The 17,500-nt window shown below is 51.7% G+C and overlaps 2 protein-coding genes across 2 annotated transcripts in view; both read right to left on the bottom strand.

Annotated features, from left to right (window-relative positions):
- Positions 1-7,613, bottom strand: part of LOC132472369 (histone-lysine N-methyltransferase SMYD3-like) — a 19,222-nt gene extending 11,609 nt beyond the window's left edge. Inside the window, exons 1-2 of the mRNA XM_060071976.1 lie at positions 7,520-7,613; positions 4,243-4,340 (exon numbers count right to left, since the gene is read on the bottom strand). Coding sequence (XP_059927959.1) covers positions 4,243-4,340; positions 7,520-7,613 — 192 coding nt within the window. The remainder of the gene's footprint in view (positions 1-4,242; positions 4,341-7,519) is intronic.
- Positions 7,614-8,158: 545 nt separating this feature from the next.
- LOC132471920 (histone-lysine N-methyltransferase SMYD3-like) overlaps positions 8,159-17,500 on the bottom strand; it is a 16,190-nt gene continuing 6,848 nt past the window's right edge. The window contains exons 2-5 of the mRNA XM_060071301.1: positions 13,272-13,335; positions 12,992-13,102; positions 10,759-10,816; positions 8,159-10,231 (exon numbers count right to left, since the gene is read on the bottom strand). Of these exons, the coding sequence (XP_059927284.1) occupies positions 9,846-10,231; positions 10,759-10,816; positions 12,992-13,102; positions 13,272-13,335 (619 nt within the window). The 3' untranslated portion in view covers positions 8,159-9,845. The remainder of the gene's footprint in view (positions 10,232-10,758; positions 10,817-12,991; positions 13,103-13,271; positions 13,336-17,500) is intronic.

The following is a 17,500-nucleotide window of genomic DNA, read 5'->3' on the forward strand; positions in this document are numbered from 1 at the left end:
CACTTGATGGACACACACACACACACACACACACACACACACACACACACACACACACACACACACACACACACACACACACACACACACACACACACACACACACACACACACACACACACACACACACACACACTCCAAAGGTGCAGTGGCTTCATTTTAAGAGAATGGTGTCCTTTAAAGAACACATCCTGAGGGGAGATTCACTCTGGCCACAGATGATACCCCCAGGACCCCGGTGGTTGTCACAATATGCCATCTCATATGGAAGCTATGCACTTTGGAATTATCGTGAAATGCAATGTTATTGCTGCAGGCATTACCGTATAGTAGGTGTTCCAAGAAATTAATTTGGCTCTGACATTATCATCAGACGAGTCCTGAGACACAAGAAGGAGTATAACGTAAAGAGGTTTGTTTCTGGAAATATGATACACCCATGATTATTCAAACAAAAATAATGTTTTTTTATGGATTAAGCCTGCATCAATTATGGATACCAAAGGCCTGGATTGTATTATGATATTAAGTAAACATTGCGATAAAACGCTCGTACCAGGAATATTTTTAAACATTGAGACATCGATATTATTTCATGTGTGCACAAGACACGTCAGTGCACACATCTAACACACACACACAACACACACACACACACACACACACACACACACACACACACACACACACACACACACACACACACACACACACACACACACACACACACACACACACACACACACACACACCAGATGCAGCTCTACAGGAGTCAATCAGAGGAGTTCCACTGAGATCACTCTGTAATGTCTCCCGCTGGGACCACTGGGAGCGCTGGGACCACTGGGAGCGCTGGGGACCACTGGGACCACTGGGACCACTGGGAGCACTGGGAGCACTGGGACCGCTGGGAGCACTGGGACCGCTGGGAGCACTGGGAGCACTGGGACCGCTGGGAGCACTGGGACCGCTGGGACCACTGGGAGCACTGGAGCACTGGGACCACTGGGAGCGCTGGGAGCGCTGGGAGCACTGGGAGCACTGGGAGCTGAACATCTCACCGACGCAGACAGGAGCCAGCGCGTGGTCAGCTAGGACCGGGGGGCAGGACTAGGGTTAGGGGGCAGGACTAGGACCGGGGGCAGGACTAGGGTTAGGGGGCAGGACTAGGACCGGGGGCAGGACTAGGACCGGGGGCAGGACTAGGACCAGGGGGCAGGACTAGGACCAGGGGGCAGGGCTAGGACCAGGGGCAGGACTAGGACCGGGGGGCAGGACAAGGACCGGGGGGGCAGGACTAGGACCGGGGGGCAGGACTAGGACCAGGGGGCAGGACTAGGACCGGGGGCAGGACTAGGACCGGGGGGCAGGACTAGGACCGGGGGCAGGACTAGGGCCCTTCGGGGGCAGGACTAGGACCAGGGGGCAGTACTAGGACCAGGGGGCAGGACTAGGACCGGGGGGCAGGACTAGGACCAGGGGCAGGACTAGGACCAGGGGGCAGACTAGGACCAGGGGCCAGGGACTAGGACAGGGGGCAGTACTAGGACCAGGGGGCAGGACTAGGACCGGGGGGCAGGACTAGGACCGGGGGCAGGACTAGACCGGGGGGCAGGACTAGGACCAGGGGGCAGGACTAGGACCAGGGGCCAGGACTAGGACCAGGGGGCAGTACTAGGACCAGGGGGCAGACTAGGACCAGGGGGCAGGACTAGGGACCAGGGGGCAGGACTAGGACCGGGGGGCAGTACTAGGACCAGGGGCAGGACTAGGACCAGGGGGCAGGACTAGGACCAGGGGGCAGGACTAGGACCGGGGGCAGGACTAGGACCGGGGGGCAGGACTAGGGCCCTTCGGGGCAGGACTAGGACCGGGGGGCAGGACTAGGACCGGGGGGCAGGACTAGGACCGGGGGGCAGGACTAGGACCGGGGGGCAGGACTAGGACCGGGGGGCAGGACTAGGACCGGGGGGCAGGACTAGGGCCCTTCGGGGGCAGTTAGGGGGAGGTGCCTTGCTCATGAGCAGCTCGACACACTCTCATCCCTCTCCTGTTGGTGGAGATAGTGCTGAAGTAACAGGCCCTGCTGGATGAGATCAACACACACACACACACACACACACACACACACACACACACATTCACACACACACACACACATTCACCACTAAGGTAGACCCCCCCCCCCCCCCCCTGCCCCGTCCCGTGACAGAACCGGGAGGTCCAGTGGCTCACAGAGACAGACCTGAGGGGGGGGGGGCACCTGTCTGGGGGCCCAGGGGGGCACCTGTCTGGGGGCCCAGGGGGGCCCCGCTGTCGAGTTGTCCTCGGATATGGAACAGGCAGAGTGTGTGTGTGGGGGGGGGGGGGGGGCAAATGCTGAGAGGAGAGTGGAAAGGAGAGGAGTGAGGAGTGAGGAGAGAGGAGAGGAGAGAGGGGAGAGGGGAGGAGGAGGAGAGAGGGGAGAGGAGAGGAGTGAGGAGAAGAGAAGAGAGGAGAGAGGAGAGAGGAGAGAGGAGAGGAGAGGAGAGGAGAGGGGAGTGAGGGAGTGAGGAGAGGAGAGAGGGGAGAGGAGAGAGAGGGCCAGTTAAGGCCATGAGATGGGAATTAGAGTAGAAATAACTCTCTAAATTAAAACAGAATAACAAGTGTCCGATAATGTAAATGCCATGCACAGTCTACCTCATTTACCTGCACAATACTAATTCGGTGAGAATCGGGGTGTGTGTGTGTGTGTGTGTGTGTGTGTGTGTGTGTGTGTGTGTGTGTGTGTGTGTGTGTGTGTGTGTGTGTGTGTGTGTGTGTGTGTGTGTGTGTGTGTGTGTGTGTGTGTGTGTGTGTGTGTGTGTGTGTGTGTGTGTGTGTGTGTGTGTGTGAACCCAGCCGCCATCAGAACTCAGCGCCCCAGGCAGGAGCGTGGGTCTCTCTGAGCTTGTGTACAGTGAACAGTGCATGGCTCAAACCGTCCAGCCAACCTCTCATTCCTGAGCCGGTCTCCGCTTGGCTTTCCTTTGCCCTTTGCTAAAGTCACTTTGGAGAGTGATTACGTTTTACCAATTGGATGCTTCTTTGAGTTGCATTAAATTAGATCTGTAAAGATGTTCTGATCATCTGGATCCTGTTATTCCATTCCATGTTAAAATGTATATGAATTGATACCATGTTATAAATTGCTCACGTTAAAATGTTAGCATGTAAACTTCCTTGCAGTAATCATTGTTTTTACATATAGGAAAGGACCACACACACACACACACACACACACACACACACACACACACACACACACAGTGAGCTACTGTAGTTAAGCAGGGGAAGCACAGTGTGGACACACATAAATTAAGAACCACAACCTCCGAGAGCAATTACCTGAATTGGCCCCTTACACCCACCCACACACACACCCACACACACACACACACCCACACACACACACACACCCACACACACACACACCCACACACACACACACACACACCCACACCCACACACACACCAATTTAAACAGTGATCTTGGAACTAAATTTAATGAGGTTCAGAGAACGGTTAACTTTTTATTTATTGGGACTGAATTCAGAGATTCCATCCACCGAGCCGAGAGACCGTGAGGTAGTAGACCACCGAGCAGAGAGACCGTGAGGTAGTAGACCACCGAGCAGAGAGACCGTGAGTGAGTAGACCACACGGACTGCTGGGCTAGGCTCAGTTCAGGGCTGGCTTTTCAACCACCAACTCTCTGACCTTGGATAGTTTGAGAAGAGAACAGCGGACAGAGAGATGAGAGAGCGACAGACACACAGCGTTTGAGGGGAGCAGAAATAAACATGGACAATGCGAGTTGTGTTTTAATGACTGCAAGGCCCTGAGACCGGCCCAGAATGGAGACACATTTCAAAGGCTGGTTTTTTTACTGGTCTTTTTTTGCTCTCCTGCTTTACTTGATGAAGAGCAGAGACAGAAAAACACAAGAACACAAAGTGCAAGGACACCGAGGTGGAACCGAGCTGGGAAGAAAAGCCCGGAAAACACCGGTCGCTTTAGACAGTCAGCCAAGTCCACAAATAGGACAAACCCTTACAAAAAGCAAACCAAATGTTATCACGATAGAATACATTTCTTCACCTTTTAATCTGCAAAGTATTACCACTCACTGGAATACATACACTGCAGCTATTATTAGTGACATTTCTAAATCAGAAACCAAAAGTAAACTAAAACCAAAGTAAACCAGAGCCAACGGACCCAGGTCCTGGCCTGGAGCGTCCCTGAGCTGAGCGCCACCGCGTGGTCGAGGACCAGAGATGCAGAGCGAGACGACCAGCTGGACCCAGAACAAAGCCCTGGAGACACAGGCACACATACCGCTCAGACACAGACCTAGTGCTGCTAATGAACACGAGAAGCAGGCTGTGGTTACCGTTACATTCAGGGCGGTTAGCTGACGCTTTCATCCAAATTTGACATACGACGTACAATAAGTCCATTTGTCAGAAGAAAGAGAAACAACAATATATCTCTGTCGGTACAGTAAGGATGTTCATAGAACCAAGTACCAAGCACTAACAATCACTAGGTTAACCCATTCCCTGTACGATGATGAAGATGAAGATGATGCAGATGAAGTTGAAGATGAAGAAGAAGACAGCTGTAACATCTGTAACTCCGGAGCCGAGAGGTTGTTCATTAAGGCGGTCACGAGCAGAACCAACTGACAGACAACAAGCCAGAGAGACCTGAACCCAGACAATGAAGATGTTCACTCTATCCTGCTCTCTCTCTCTTTTTAACTTCATAGCCAAAGACTTAAGTTCATCCTTTCATTATTACATCATAGCCAGGAATGACAGAAGACATTGGTTTGTGTCATTCGTTTCAAATAAAAGTTTTAAAATTTCAATCATCAATCTTTGATATCAGACGTAGTTGAAACAATAACAGCAATAACGAGATGGGACTTTACAATCTCCTTTAGTTCCCAAGGCTATGAGGGAAGGACAATAGCTGAATGAATCGTTTCAGAGTGTGCACCCAAAAGAAAGCATCGCAGAGAGAGCATCGCAGAGAGCGAGCGAGCGAGAGAGAGCCCTCTCAATGTCTTCTGAAGCCCCCCTCGTTCTTTAGAGCTCCTCCTAAATGTCCTCCAGCAACACGTCCTCTACGTCTGTGCTTTCCTCCAGAGAGGAGATATAATGACACACATTAAGGAACGACTTCCACTCCTAAACACAAACACACCCACCATGCACAACACAGATTACACACACACACACACACACACCCCATCTCCCTATGTTTTGTGTTCACCAAATACACTTCTCCATTCCCCAGACACTCCACAAACCATCCTCCTAACTGCTGTTTGACATCATCAGCCCCCCCCCCCGCCCCCATGCAGACGACCAAGACTTCAGCAGGATTCCTCCTCCCTTCAAACAGTAACTTTGCGTTGCGCACCTCACCGCTTAGCAGATGGGTCGTGGCTGAGACGTGAGAGAACAATCACACCTACGCACGAGACAACTCTACCACAACTCAGGGAATGCATGCACGTGCACGCTTGTAATCATGCACACAGCAACATTACCATATACACGAAGCCCAATTATAGACGCATATACACAAATAATTACACCTACACCAGTCCTAATTTAGCTTTTGCAGCAGAATCAACCATAGCAGTTCATGACAAGGATTTAAACGGTGTGTGTGAGAGATAAATCATCCCCCTCCCTGGTTTAAAGTAATATATATCTGGTGTCAATGTTTCTCCATTGGGAGTTTCCTTGCTTCTCACATTATTAAATTACCAATAATGTTCTGCATAGACTCCATATAGATTATCCTACATTCCATCAATATTTCATTCCCAATATTTTCTCTTCTATCATACTCGCACAATTAGCTTTTTCTCTTTGGTGATCAATTCATACCCTTCTCTCTCCCTGCTGTATTTTGCTCTTCCTTGTTTAACTCGAGTCTGGCGACTGCAGCCAATAGAGCCAGGCGAGCAGAACCCAACGACTCATGCAGAATCCCTGTCTCCCTCTCCCAGAGTCTGTGTTCTCTCTCAAGCCTGACTGTCCCTTCCTTTAACCCCTTACTGTATGATAATATACTTTACAGGACACGAGCAGCGTTTCAGTAGGGTTAGATCACTGGCCATCTACGGACTTTGGAAGTGGTGTAGGAGACACATGCAAGCATAAATACAAACCCAGGTTTTTGTTCAAGATATTTCCAAACAATGCAGTATAAAAAGGACCATTTAACCAACAAAAGGGCTTTGTACAGTAGAACCAGGGTGAACTTTACGCAGTGTTGATTTGAATACGACCAACATGTCTGGCTGAACAACGAAGACCATCTAATAAAGGAAATACATTTGAAAGATGTGTCTGTAGATGTTGCACCACACATAATCAAAGGAAATGAAGCTGTGCGATGGCCGGGAGGTGTTATGTGAGCACAGGTCCTTTAAGAGGATCAGTGGATGGAGCGAAGAGAGGGAGAGAAGAGGAGGGAACACAGTGACAGTGGAAACGACACACATGAGTGAGTGAATGAATGAACAGGTGGGAAAAAGAAACGAGTAAAAAAAGCGAAAGGCAAGGGATCTGTGTGTGTGCGCGCGTCCGTGCACGCTTTATGGGATAATGCGGAGGTTACAAGAAAGGAACCTGTGAGAAATCGTATGAGGGGAAAGCATGTGTGAAACCTCTGCAGCGAGGACCCATTCAGCATAACAATAAGTTCTCACACACCAGTAGCATGCAAGTAGGAACCCACTAACACCCCCCCCCCCCAAATAGACCAGACGCACCACCACCTTATCATCACATACACACAACCACTCCAGAGAGAGAGAGAGAGAGAGAGAGAGAGAGAGAGAGAGAGAGAGAGAGAGAGAGAGAGAGAGAGAGAGAGAGAGAGAGAGAGAGAGAGAGAGAGAGAGAGAGACAGAGACAGAGACAGAGACAGAGACAGAGAGAGAGAGAGAGAGAGACAGAGAGAGAGCCTGAGGGGAGGCAATAAAACGTAGCGTGGACAGATCTCATCTGTCACTGCATATTGCACCACGGCAGCCTGGTCACACACACACACACACACACCCCGAGCCCGCTCTCAGCACCGCGGTTCTGTCACTAGCGCCCGCTGAGCAGCGTACACGTCTCCACGTAGCCGGCCGTACAAACAGCCCCCCGGAGCCCCTCCAGGGGGCATTAGGCCTGATGAGGCTCCAGCATCACTGCACGGCTACGGTGCCTGGATATATAGTATATATTTAGTGTGTGTGTGTGTGTGTGTGTGTGTGTGTTGTTATTTAGAATGGTTTACTAGCATTGCACACATCATTAATGTAAAAAACCAGGGCCACTACCCTTTGCTCACACACACACACGCACGCACGCACGCACGCACGCACGCACGCACGCACGCACGCACGCACGCACACACGGTTATTTCCTATTTCATGTAGCCCTGCCAGAGGTCTTAATAAAGCCTTCATGTGTAAGCGGACTGCAGTTATCAGAGATGGAGGCGGAGCCAGGGGCGGGGTAAGGGGCGGGGCCAGGGGCGGGGCAGGTGGAGGAGAATGAAGAGGCAAACAACATGGGTGCCGAAGAGAGAGGCGGAGGACCCCTCCAGAGATGGGGGAGGGAGGGAGGGAGGGAGGGAGGGAGGGAGGGAGATAATCATTGAGATGTTAGAGGAGATGCAGGAGGAGATGCGGACGGGGTCGGGGTCAGAAGAGACGACCACAGAGGGCTCGGAGCGGCGATTGAGGTCCTAAAAAACATCATTGGAATCAGGAAAATATAGAAGAAACAGTCCGCGTCGGTGGGGTGCGTGTGTGTGAACAGTGCCCCCTGTTGGCTCTCCGGATTAATGCACTCACTTCATTAATAAGATTGACTTAAAAGATTGTTTATTATCAGCTAAACCAGTTTTAAATCCCTCCACCAACAAATCATTATGCAAATATTTCCAAGTCCAAGACTTGTTTGTCGTCTACTTGGACTGCTGCTTGCTAATCACAACTCATCTCTTAAACTAAAATCTTATCACAAGAACACGTGTTATGATTCGGGACTGTTTGCCTTGATATGAAAAGTGTCGGACAGCAGCAAAGATATCAGCTCAGTAACCAACCCCTGCCTTGTTCTTTACTGTGTGTGTGTGTGTGTGTGTGTGTGTGTGTGTGTGTGTGTGTGTGTGTGTGTGTGTGTGTGTGTGTGTGTGTGTGTGTGTGTGTGTGTGTGTGTGTGTGTGTGTGTGTGTGTGTGTGTGTGTGTGTGTGTGAGGCCTCAGATGATCAGATGAGCCGTTTACTTCCCGCTCTCTGGAAGGATCCGGCCAGCGACCTCAGACGCCCACAGAGGTCATCAGTGATTGTGTTTTCAGTCTCAGATCTGGGATGACCTTGGCTCTCGGTGGGAGGGCGTGTGGACACACACTCATAAACCTCGACACACGAACATACAGAGCTTCAGGACATTCAATATCATGATCTGATATTTTGACTGTAGATAGTATATGTAAGGGATAATGTATAGAACGCGGTCATTATCGGGAAAATAAGCCCAGACAGGGCGAACAGGACACCGACGTGCAGCGGAGGTGTCCTGTTCGCCCTGTCGGGGCTTATTTTCGATAATGACCGGCGACGTTCTACACATTATTCCGCTCATTACACGGCAACTTGCCAAAACGAGAAAATATAACTTCACACGGTGTGTCTTTTTACAATTTTTGTTGTCACCAGCATTCGTAGTGTTGATCAGCAGAGAAATAGTCTGTCAAAGACGTTGACGTCGCTTAGCAACCGAGTACACTGGGGTTTATAAGTGACCGGACTACTTATGGAGTGATACGAAAGGCGGCAAAAAAAACACTTTCCTTAACAGCGGCCAATTATACTTAGCAACAGTGAATTATAAATATAATTCACCGCCGGAAGTTGTGAATGTCCCATGCAAGTGAACGGAGCGTTCCACGGCATTGAGAAGAGCCGTGTAATAACTATATATAATTGCTGCCATGTCATCTGCCTCCCTTCCTCCTCCTCCCCTCCCTACTCTCTTGACTCCCGTCAGTATTCTCGGTGCCTCTCCAGGCAGCAGACGAGATTCCATCTGAGACCTCAAACCCAATTTAAAAAGCTGTGTACGCTGGTGCCTCCAACAAGCACAGTAGTACACACACACACACACACACACACACACACAATACAGGACTGTAAATGTATGCACACTTTATTCTTTAAAGGTGATACAATCAAGTTTGGCATTTAATGATCAGGACATACAAGAGTGTATGCGTGTGTGTGTGTGTGTCACACATTGAGAAAATTAATAATAATATTACAAAATCTCATCTGTTAGCCATTGCTTAATTTTTTTGCATAAATCATTTGCTTGTGTTGACGTCTTCAAAAGTCCAATTGATGAATACTCCATGAATGACAAGCGGGACCATAATAATTCTGCTATAATAGTGGCACAGACATAATGGATGGTGGGGATACACACACTGTTACAATCTTAGTTCTCAGTAAATAACCACCACTAGAGTTTGGAGTCTGGAGCTCGTTTAAACATTGTGTTCCCATGATGCCGTTCTCGGCTAACTGAAGGCAGGGATGCTCTCAATTAGAACGAACCCCTAATCCCCCGGCCAGCCGACCACAAAACACCTCCTCACTGACACACACGCACACACACACACACACACTAGGCGTCCCATTAAATACCAGGGGAGCGTGAGAGAGCGAGGAAGAGCGGCTCATGTTAACAAACGGATAATTAGTCTGTGGTTTCGATGGACATGCAAACACCTGGTGTCTTTTAAGAGTTGAATGCACACATACACACACAAACACACACACACAAACACCAGAGAGGATCTGAGACATATCTTATGTTACCCTCACACACTGGGCGACGCAAAAAGCCATAAACGTATGTCCATTGTGTGTGTGTGTGTGTGTGTGTGTGTGTGTGTGTGTGTGTGTGTGTGTGTGTGTGTGTGTGTGTGTGTGTGTGTGTTGTGCGCGTGTGTGTGTGTGTGCTTAAGCCCACCTTTGCGAGGAGGCTGAGGGGGTCTTGGCAGGACGGTGGGAGTGATGTCATTTCCTCCATGAGGTCCGGGACCTCGGGCTGCAGGTAGATCTGCAACATGTCCGCCAGCTGGGACAGGCCCCGCCTCTTCTGCTCGGACATGGAGTCCAGGTCTGAGGGGGCAGACAGGTGTGTTTAGGGTGACAGAACCCAACGTCTGGAGGGCTCTGGAGAAGAAGAAGACGTTAACCATTATGACCCCCAGCTGGGAGTAACGCTCGGGTTATATATGTATATTAGTGCTGTCAGTTAAACGCGTTATTAACGGCGTTAACGCAAACCCATTTTAACGGCGTTAATATATATTTTTATTTTCTTTGGCTCAAAACAAAGAAGCAGTAGCCTGACTGCTGTGTCCAAGGCAGTGTGTTGGTATGTTCATCGTTTAATTGCACTATAGGCTTTTTTTTTTTGGCGTCCTGTTTTGATCAGTATAGGCCAATGTTGTTATCAATAAAATAAAGATATACACACACACACACACACACACACACACACACACACACACACACACACACACACACACACACACACACACACACACACACACACACACACACACACACACACACACACACACCCCTACATCAATAAGCACTTTCAAAAGGAAGAAGGACTGTAATGAAGGAAGGGGTCTTACGTGACTCGTGCTCTTCTAGGGTGTACAGCTCCTCGCTCTGCTTTGTCGATGAATTCAACTAGAAATAAACCTCGTTCAGTTGAGTGGGAGACTTAACGTACTACATCATAGGCCTCACTGACAAGCTCTTTGTGATTTGTACATTCTACAGAGAGGGTTATGAAGTACCTATAGAGCATTGTCTCTCAACGTGCGGCCCGCGGGCCAATGGCGGCCCGCAGAAACATTCCTGGCGTCCCGCAATGACATACAGATGTAAGTAAAAAAATATATTTTTTACATCAGTTGAAATTTACATCAATTTGAAAGGCTGAACCTCAGTTTCGTGATTTAGACCTCACTCCCAGAGGTCCGCGGTGCAATGTTTTTTTTTCACCACTGGGAAGCTGACAGCGTTTCCCGCCAAAACTTCTTCCCTTTGGCGGTCCTCAGTCAAATTCTGGGTTCCTAAATTGGCCCTCAGCTGTCAAAACTTTGAGCACCCCTGCCATAGAGGGGATGGATCAGAGTACCCATAGAGGGGATGGATCACAGTCCCTATAGAGGGGATGGATCACAGTCCCTATAGAGGGGATGGATCACAGTAGAGGGGATGGACCACAGTCCCTATAGAGGGGATGGACCACAGTAGAGGGGATGGATCACAGTCCCTATAGAGGGGATGGATCACAGTAGAGGGGATGGATCACAGTCCCTATAGAGGGGATGGATCACAGTCCCTATAGAGGGGATGGATCACAGTAGAGGGGATGGATCACAGTCCCTATAGAGGGGATGGATCACAGTCCCTATAGAGGGGATGGATCACAGTCCCTATAGAGGGGATGGATCACAGTAGAGGGGATGGATCACAGTCCCTATAGAGGGGATGGATCAGAGTACCTATAGAGGGGATGGATCACAGTCCCTATAGAGGGGATGGATCACAGTCCCTATAGAGGGGATGGATCACAGTAGAGGGGATGGACCACAGTAGAGGGGATGGATCACAGTCCCTATAGAGGGGATGGATCACAGTCCCTATAGAGGGGATGGATCACAGTCCCTATAGAGGGGATGGATCACAGTAGAGGGGATGGACCACAGTCCCTATAGAGGGGATGGACCACAGTAGAGGGGATGGATCACAGTCCCTATAGAGGGGATGGATCACAGTCCCTATAGAGGGGATGGATCACAGTCCCTATAGAGGGGATGGATCACAGTAGAGGGGATGGATCACAGTCCCTATAGAGGGGATGGATCAGAGTACCTATAGAGGGGATGGATCACAGTCCCTATAGAGGGGATGGATCACAGTCCCTATAGAGGGGATGGATCACAGTAGAGGGGATGGACCACAGTAGAGGGGATGGATCACAGTCCCTATAGAGGGGATGGATCACAGTCCCTATAGAGGGGATGGATCACAGTAGAGGGGATGGACCACAGTCCCTATAGAGGGGATGGACCACAGTAGAGGGGATGGATCACAGTAGAGGGGATGGACCACAGTAGAGGGGATGGATCACAGTCCCTATAGAGGGGATGGACCACAGTAGAGGGGATGGATCACAGTCCCTATAGAGGGGATGGACCACAGCAGAGGGGATGGATCACAGTAGAGGGGATGGACCACAGTAGAGGGGATGGACCACAGTAGAGGGGATGGACCACAGTAGAGGGGATGGACCACAGTAGAGGGGGTGGACCACAGTAGAGGGGATGGATCACAGTCCCTATAGAGGGGATGGATCACAGTCCCTATAGAGGGGATGGATCACAGTCCCTATAGAGGGGATGGATCACAGTCCCTATAGAGGGGATGGACCACAGTAGAGGGGATGGACCACAGTAGAGGGGATGGATCACAGTAGAGGGGATGGATCACAGTAGAGGGGATGGATCACAGTAGAGGGGATGGACCACAGTAGAGGGGATGGATCACAGTCCCTATAGAGGGGATGGATCACAGTCCCTATAGAGGGGATGGACCACAGTCCCTATAGAGGGGATGGACCACAGTAGAGGGGATGGACCACAGTAGAGGGGATGGATCACAGTAGAGGGGATGGACCACAGTAGAGGGGATGGATCACAGTCCCTATAGAGGGGATGGATCACAGTCCCTATAGAGGGGATGGATCACAGTAGAGGGGATGGATCACAGTAGAGGGGATGGACCACAGTAGAGGGGATGGATCACAGTAGAGGGGATGGACCACAGTAGAGGGGATGGATCACAGTACCATACCGTGGGGGTGAGGAGGATCCTGGCTGCCAGCCGCACCGAGTCGGTCGGGGCCCTCGGCAGGAGGTCCCGGAGACACACACACTCTCTCTTATGGACGGACCACGCCCGCCGCTGGACACACACACACACACACACACACACACACACACACACACACACACACACACACACACACACACACACACACACACACACACACACACACACACTAATAAGGATGTGTGCAGTGCTATTAAACCATTGTGAATATGAAAAGCTTGTGCCGACTCGAACCCGGTACCTGGCAGGACGCGTTGCAGTAGCGAGCGGTCTGACACTGGGAGCACCTCCGCAACGACGCACGGCTGGAGGGAAACACAAGGAGGAGGTTAGAATGAAAAGACAAGAACAAAGATGGATATTAAACGCATGGTTTGTTAGCTCGACAAAACTGGTTTCTTTGCGAGCGCATTAAAAACCACAGACGCATCTCCCCCTGGACTGGGAATAGGGCGGGCCGGGTTTAGAGACTAATTGGTGGACTGGTTCACGAGGGAGAGCTGGTCTGGGTCATTTACATTTGTTTTGCTGATCCAGAGCAGAAAGCGCCGTAGACATCGTTAGCTCCGCCTCTCTCGATACAAGCGTATTACTGCAGACTCTCGTTTTCTGTTCTTACTGTGGAGTCGTGTTCGGCCTGAACCACAGAACACCGGATCAGGGAGTGATACCAGACATCGGCCCGCACGCCTGGGGCGTGTCTGACCGACACAACACACAATGTGTTGAGGTATGAACCACACAACAGTGTGTGTTGAGGTATGAACAACGCAACACACGGTGTGTGTTGAGGTACGAACGACACAACACAGTGTGTGTCCTGCATACCTCAACACACGGTGTGTGTTGAGGTATGAACAACACAGTGTGTGTCCTTCATACCTCAACACACTGTATGTGTGTTGAGGTATGAACGAGTCGGTATGAGTAAAGACTGATCTCAACAGGGAGGTCCACTTCACTCTGCCCGTCACAGCAATAACCAGGCAGACAGGCTATAACCAGGCAGACAGGCTATAACCAGGTAGACAGACTATAACCAGGCAGACAGACTATAACCAGTAAGACAGGCTATAACCAGGCAGACAGGCCATAACCAGGCAGACAGACTATAACCAGTCAGACAGGCTATAACCAGGTAGAAAGACTATAACCAGGCAGACAGACTATAACCAGTTAGACAGGCAATAACCAGTTAGACAGGCTATAACCAGGCAGACAGACTATAACCAGTCAGACAGAGCATTACCGCCCGCCTGCTGCCGACAGCCGCAGCCATGGGAATCGGGTCAACCAACCACACACAGAGAGGAGCGTGCACACGTCAACACACACACCATCACTGTAGTCCTCATAAGGCAATATAATTGACGTGTTGTGAGTTGAGACATAGCTCCTGTGGTTCGGGTTTACACACATCAGTCCAGGGAGAGAGAGGAGAGGAGAGGAGAGGAGAGGAGAGGAGAGGAGAGGAGAGAGAGAGAGAGAGAGAGAGAGCCCATCCATGTTTACACAGTACATCAGCATCCATCTAATCAGTTTGAAACATGACAGCGAGAAGAGGAGGAACCATAAGAGAGTAGGGCAGGTTAAAGACAGATGTTATCTAAGAAATCATTACTAATACACGCTGGTGTACATTATGAACCAGAGCTAGGTGGACCCTGAAGACGTTGGTCTCTGGCTTATCACCCTGAACATGAACGTTTAGCTCAACCACGGAGAGCCTCCCTGTACATAACCACCCCCCCCCCCCCCCCCCTAGGCAGTACGACCACGGCCAGGGAGCCGGCCTCTCCTCCTCAGCCGGAGGACAGTCCCCTCAGCTCCACGTCCCCCTGGCAGCCCGTCGGGGGCCGGGCCCGTCCGTCCAGACACTATCCAACCAATCAGCAATAAACAGGAAGAACCCCACCGGACTGGCGAATGAGAGGAGCCGCAGTAAAAGGGGGGGGGGGGGGGGGGGGGGGCTTTGGTGGTTATTGCTGCCGTCTGTCACTGCCAACCTGGTGCACTGGTGCAGCTTCCACTGGGCCTGCAGGGGGACTGGTCTTAGCAGGGGGCTGGGGGGGGGGGGGCTGTAGGGGGGGCTCTATGGGGAGCTTCAGGGGGGGCTGTAGGGGGGGCTGTATGCTGGCTCTGTGGGGTAGAGGAGACAGCTCCCCAGACCCTGGGTCCACGCGTCCTGAAGGCCATCGCTCATCTGATCACAGCCTCAGACTCTCCGCAGACACTCACCGTCCTCCACACACGGTCCGTGTGCGCACGCACGCACGCACGCACGCCCGCACGCACGCACGCACGCACGCACGCACGCACGCACGCACGCACGCCGTTCAGTGTCTCCAGCACCCATCCGTCAGGGTCCAAAAGACGGCCGCCATCGGTAGGAGGCCCCCGGAGAATATTTTCTCCTTCTCAAAACAATTCACTAAACACACACACACACACACACACACACACACACACACACACACACCACACACACACACACACACACACACACACAGCTCCTTTCTCCCCCCCCCCCCATCACTCTTCCGGTTGAAGGGTGTTGTGTTATTTATTGCTTCACTCACACGCTTCCTTCTGTGTACGCTGCCAGTGTGGCCAGACATGCCTGTGCGCGTGTGCAGTGCGCGCTCTATGTGTGTGCGTGCGTGCTACATGTGCGTGCACGCTCTATGTGTGTGCTTGCGTGCTACATGTGCGTGCGCGCTACATGTGTGTGTTCTGCAGCGCCCTGTTCAGTCGGTCCGGAGCCGAGCGGGAGACGCACGTCGTCCCGCGCTGGGAGCCCGGCTCAGTGGACACACAGAGAGCGTACTGCTGAGCGTACAGCGGCACTGGGAGGATGACGCTGCCCTGCAGACGCCCGGGTGCTGCCCCCCCCGGTACGAGACCCTCGCGCCCCCCCCCCCCCCCCCCCCCCTTCCGGTACGAAAACCCTCGCGCACCCCCCCCCCCCCCCCCCGGTACGAGACCCTCCCCCCCTCCCGGTACGAGACCCTCCCCCCCTCCCGGTACGAGACCCTTCCCCCCCCCCCCCCCCCCTCCCGGTACGAAACCCTCGCCCCCACCCCCCTCCCTCTAACCACCGCAGAGAGCAGCGCTGCAACGTAAACACGGCCCCGGTCTGCACAGCATCAGCAGTTCTAGGAGGAGGGGGGGGGGGGGGGGGTCCTGCTCAACATGTATTTATGCCGTCCCCCCAGCGCTGGCCCCCCCGCTCTCATTGGCTGCTGGCTGCCGCCTGCCTCTAGGCCTGCAGAGGCTCGTTACTCCGGATGGATTACAGCACAGAGCTGCTGCTGCTGCTGCTGCTGCTGCTGCTGCCTCGTTCGGCCTCTCTTACCTGTAGGGCCGTACATCTATCTTCATGTAAGAGGGCTCTGATCATTTGTAGAATCTGCCATGTTTTCTGATGGTTAACAGTGTTGTTGTTTTTTTTTGCCGCAATAATACCATGCAATAATAGTTTGTAATACATACTGAAGTATGGGTCCCTGTAGTAGGGTCATCATTGAACGATGCATCCATTTGATTTCTCGTGACTAAGGACAGCGTCTCAGCTGTATGTGTAACGTGACACTGGGAGGGACTCACATCACGTGGATTTGGCGGTCAAGATGAACACACTAAATAACTGCTGGAGGAAATTGGTTTAAAACACTCAATAGATTGTGTTCACTGCTCTAAGCTGACTTTGAGGTGAAACTTTGTGACAACCAAAGCCAGACAAGCGGCTCTTTGATTTGATGTGCCGCTCTTCTTCTGACGGCCCCATCAAGTGTTTTATTACAGGAACAGAACCCAACTGGCGGCAGACTTCAGCGTGTTGACAGTCGCTGCGCCCAGGAGCCACAACACACCGCGCCCCCCCGCCGCTGACGGGGGGGCGGCTGAGAGATGAAAGCGTTTCTCAGGTGACGGCGGAGAGCAGGTGGGGAGGGAGGAGCCGTCGGGTGGGGGGAGACGACAGCGTTCGTGCTAGCGACCGAGCACGGCCGTTCAACGATGTGCCTGCACATAATTCCTGCCAATTAAAAAATATCAATTACGTGGGAGTAGTGTATTAATAAGCGGGACAAAGAGGGGGTTTACCACGTGTGTTTAAGACGGGAACTACGCTATCAGACGCCTAATTAGGGCGGCCGCCACAGCACGTCTTTGGTGGGAGCGTGCACACGCACACGCACACGCACACGCACGGTACAGAATGCAAATCACTTCCCAAAAGAGATCCAAGCTTGGCCAATGGCCACGCAAGATAGTGTGAGTGTGTGTGTGTGTGTGTGTGTGTGTGTGTGTGTGTGTGTGTGTGTGTGTGTGTGTGTGTGTGTGTGTGTGTGTGTGTGTGTGTGTGTGTGTGTGTGTGTGTGTGTGTGTGTGTGTGCCTCCATAATTAATGAGGTCCTGTTCTCCGGACCGCCTGGTCATGCCACACTGCTTTTTCTCATTTGTAGGCCG

Source organism: Gadus macrocephalus, chromosome 14 (genome assembly GCF_031168955.1).
Source record: "Gadus macrocephalus chromosome 14, ASM3116895v1".
Classification (NCBI taxonomy): Eukaryota; Metazoa; Chordata; class Actinopteri; order Gadiformes; family Gadidae; genus Gadus; species Gadus macrocephalus.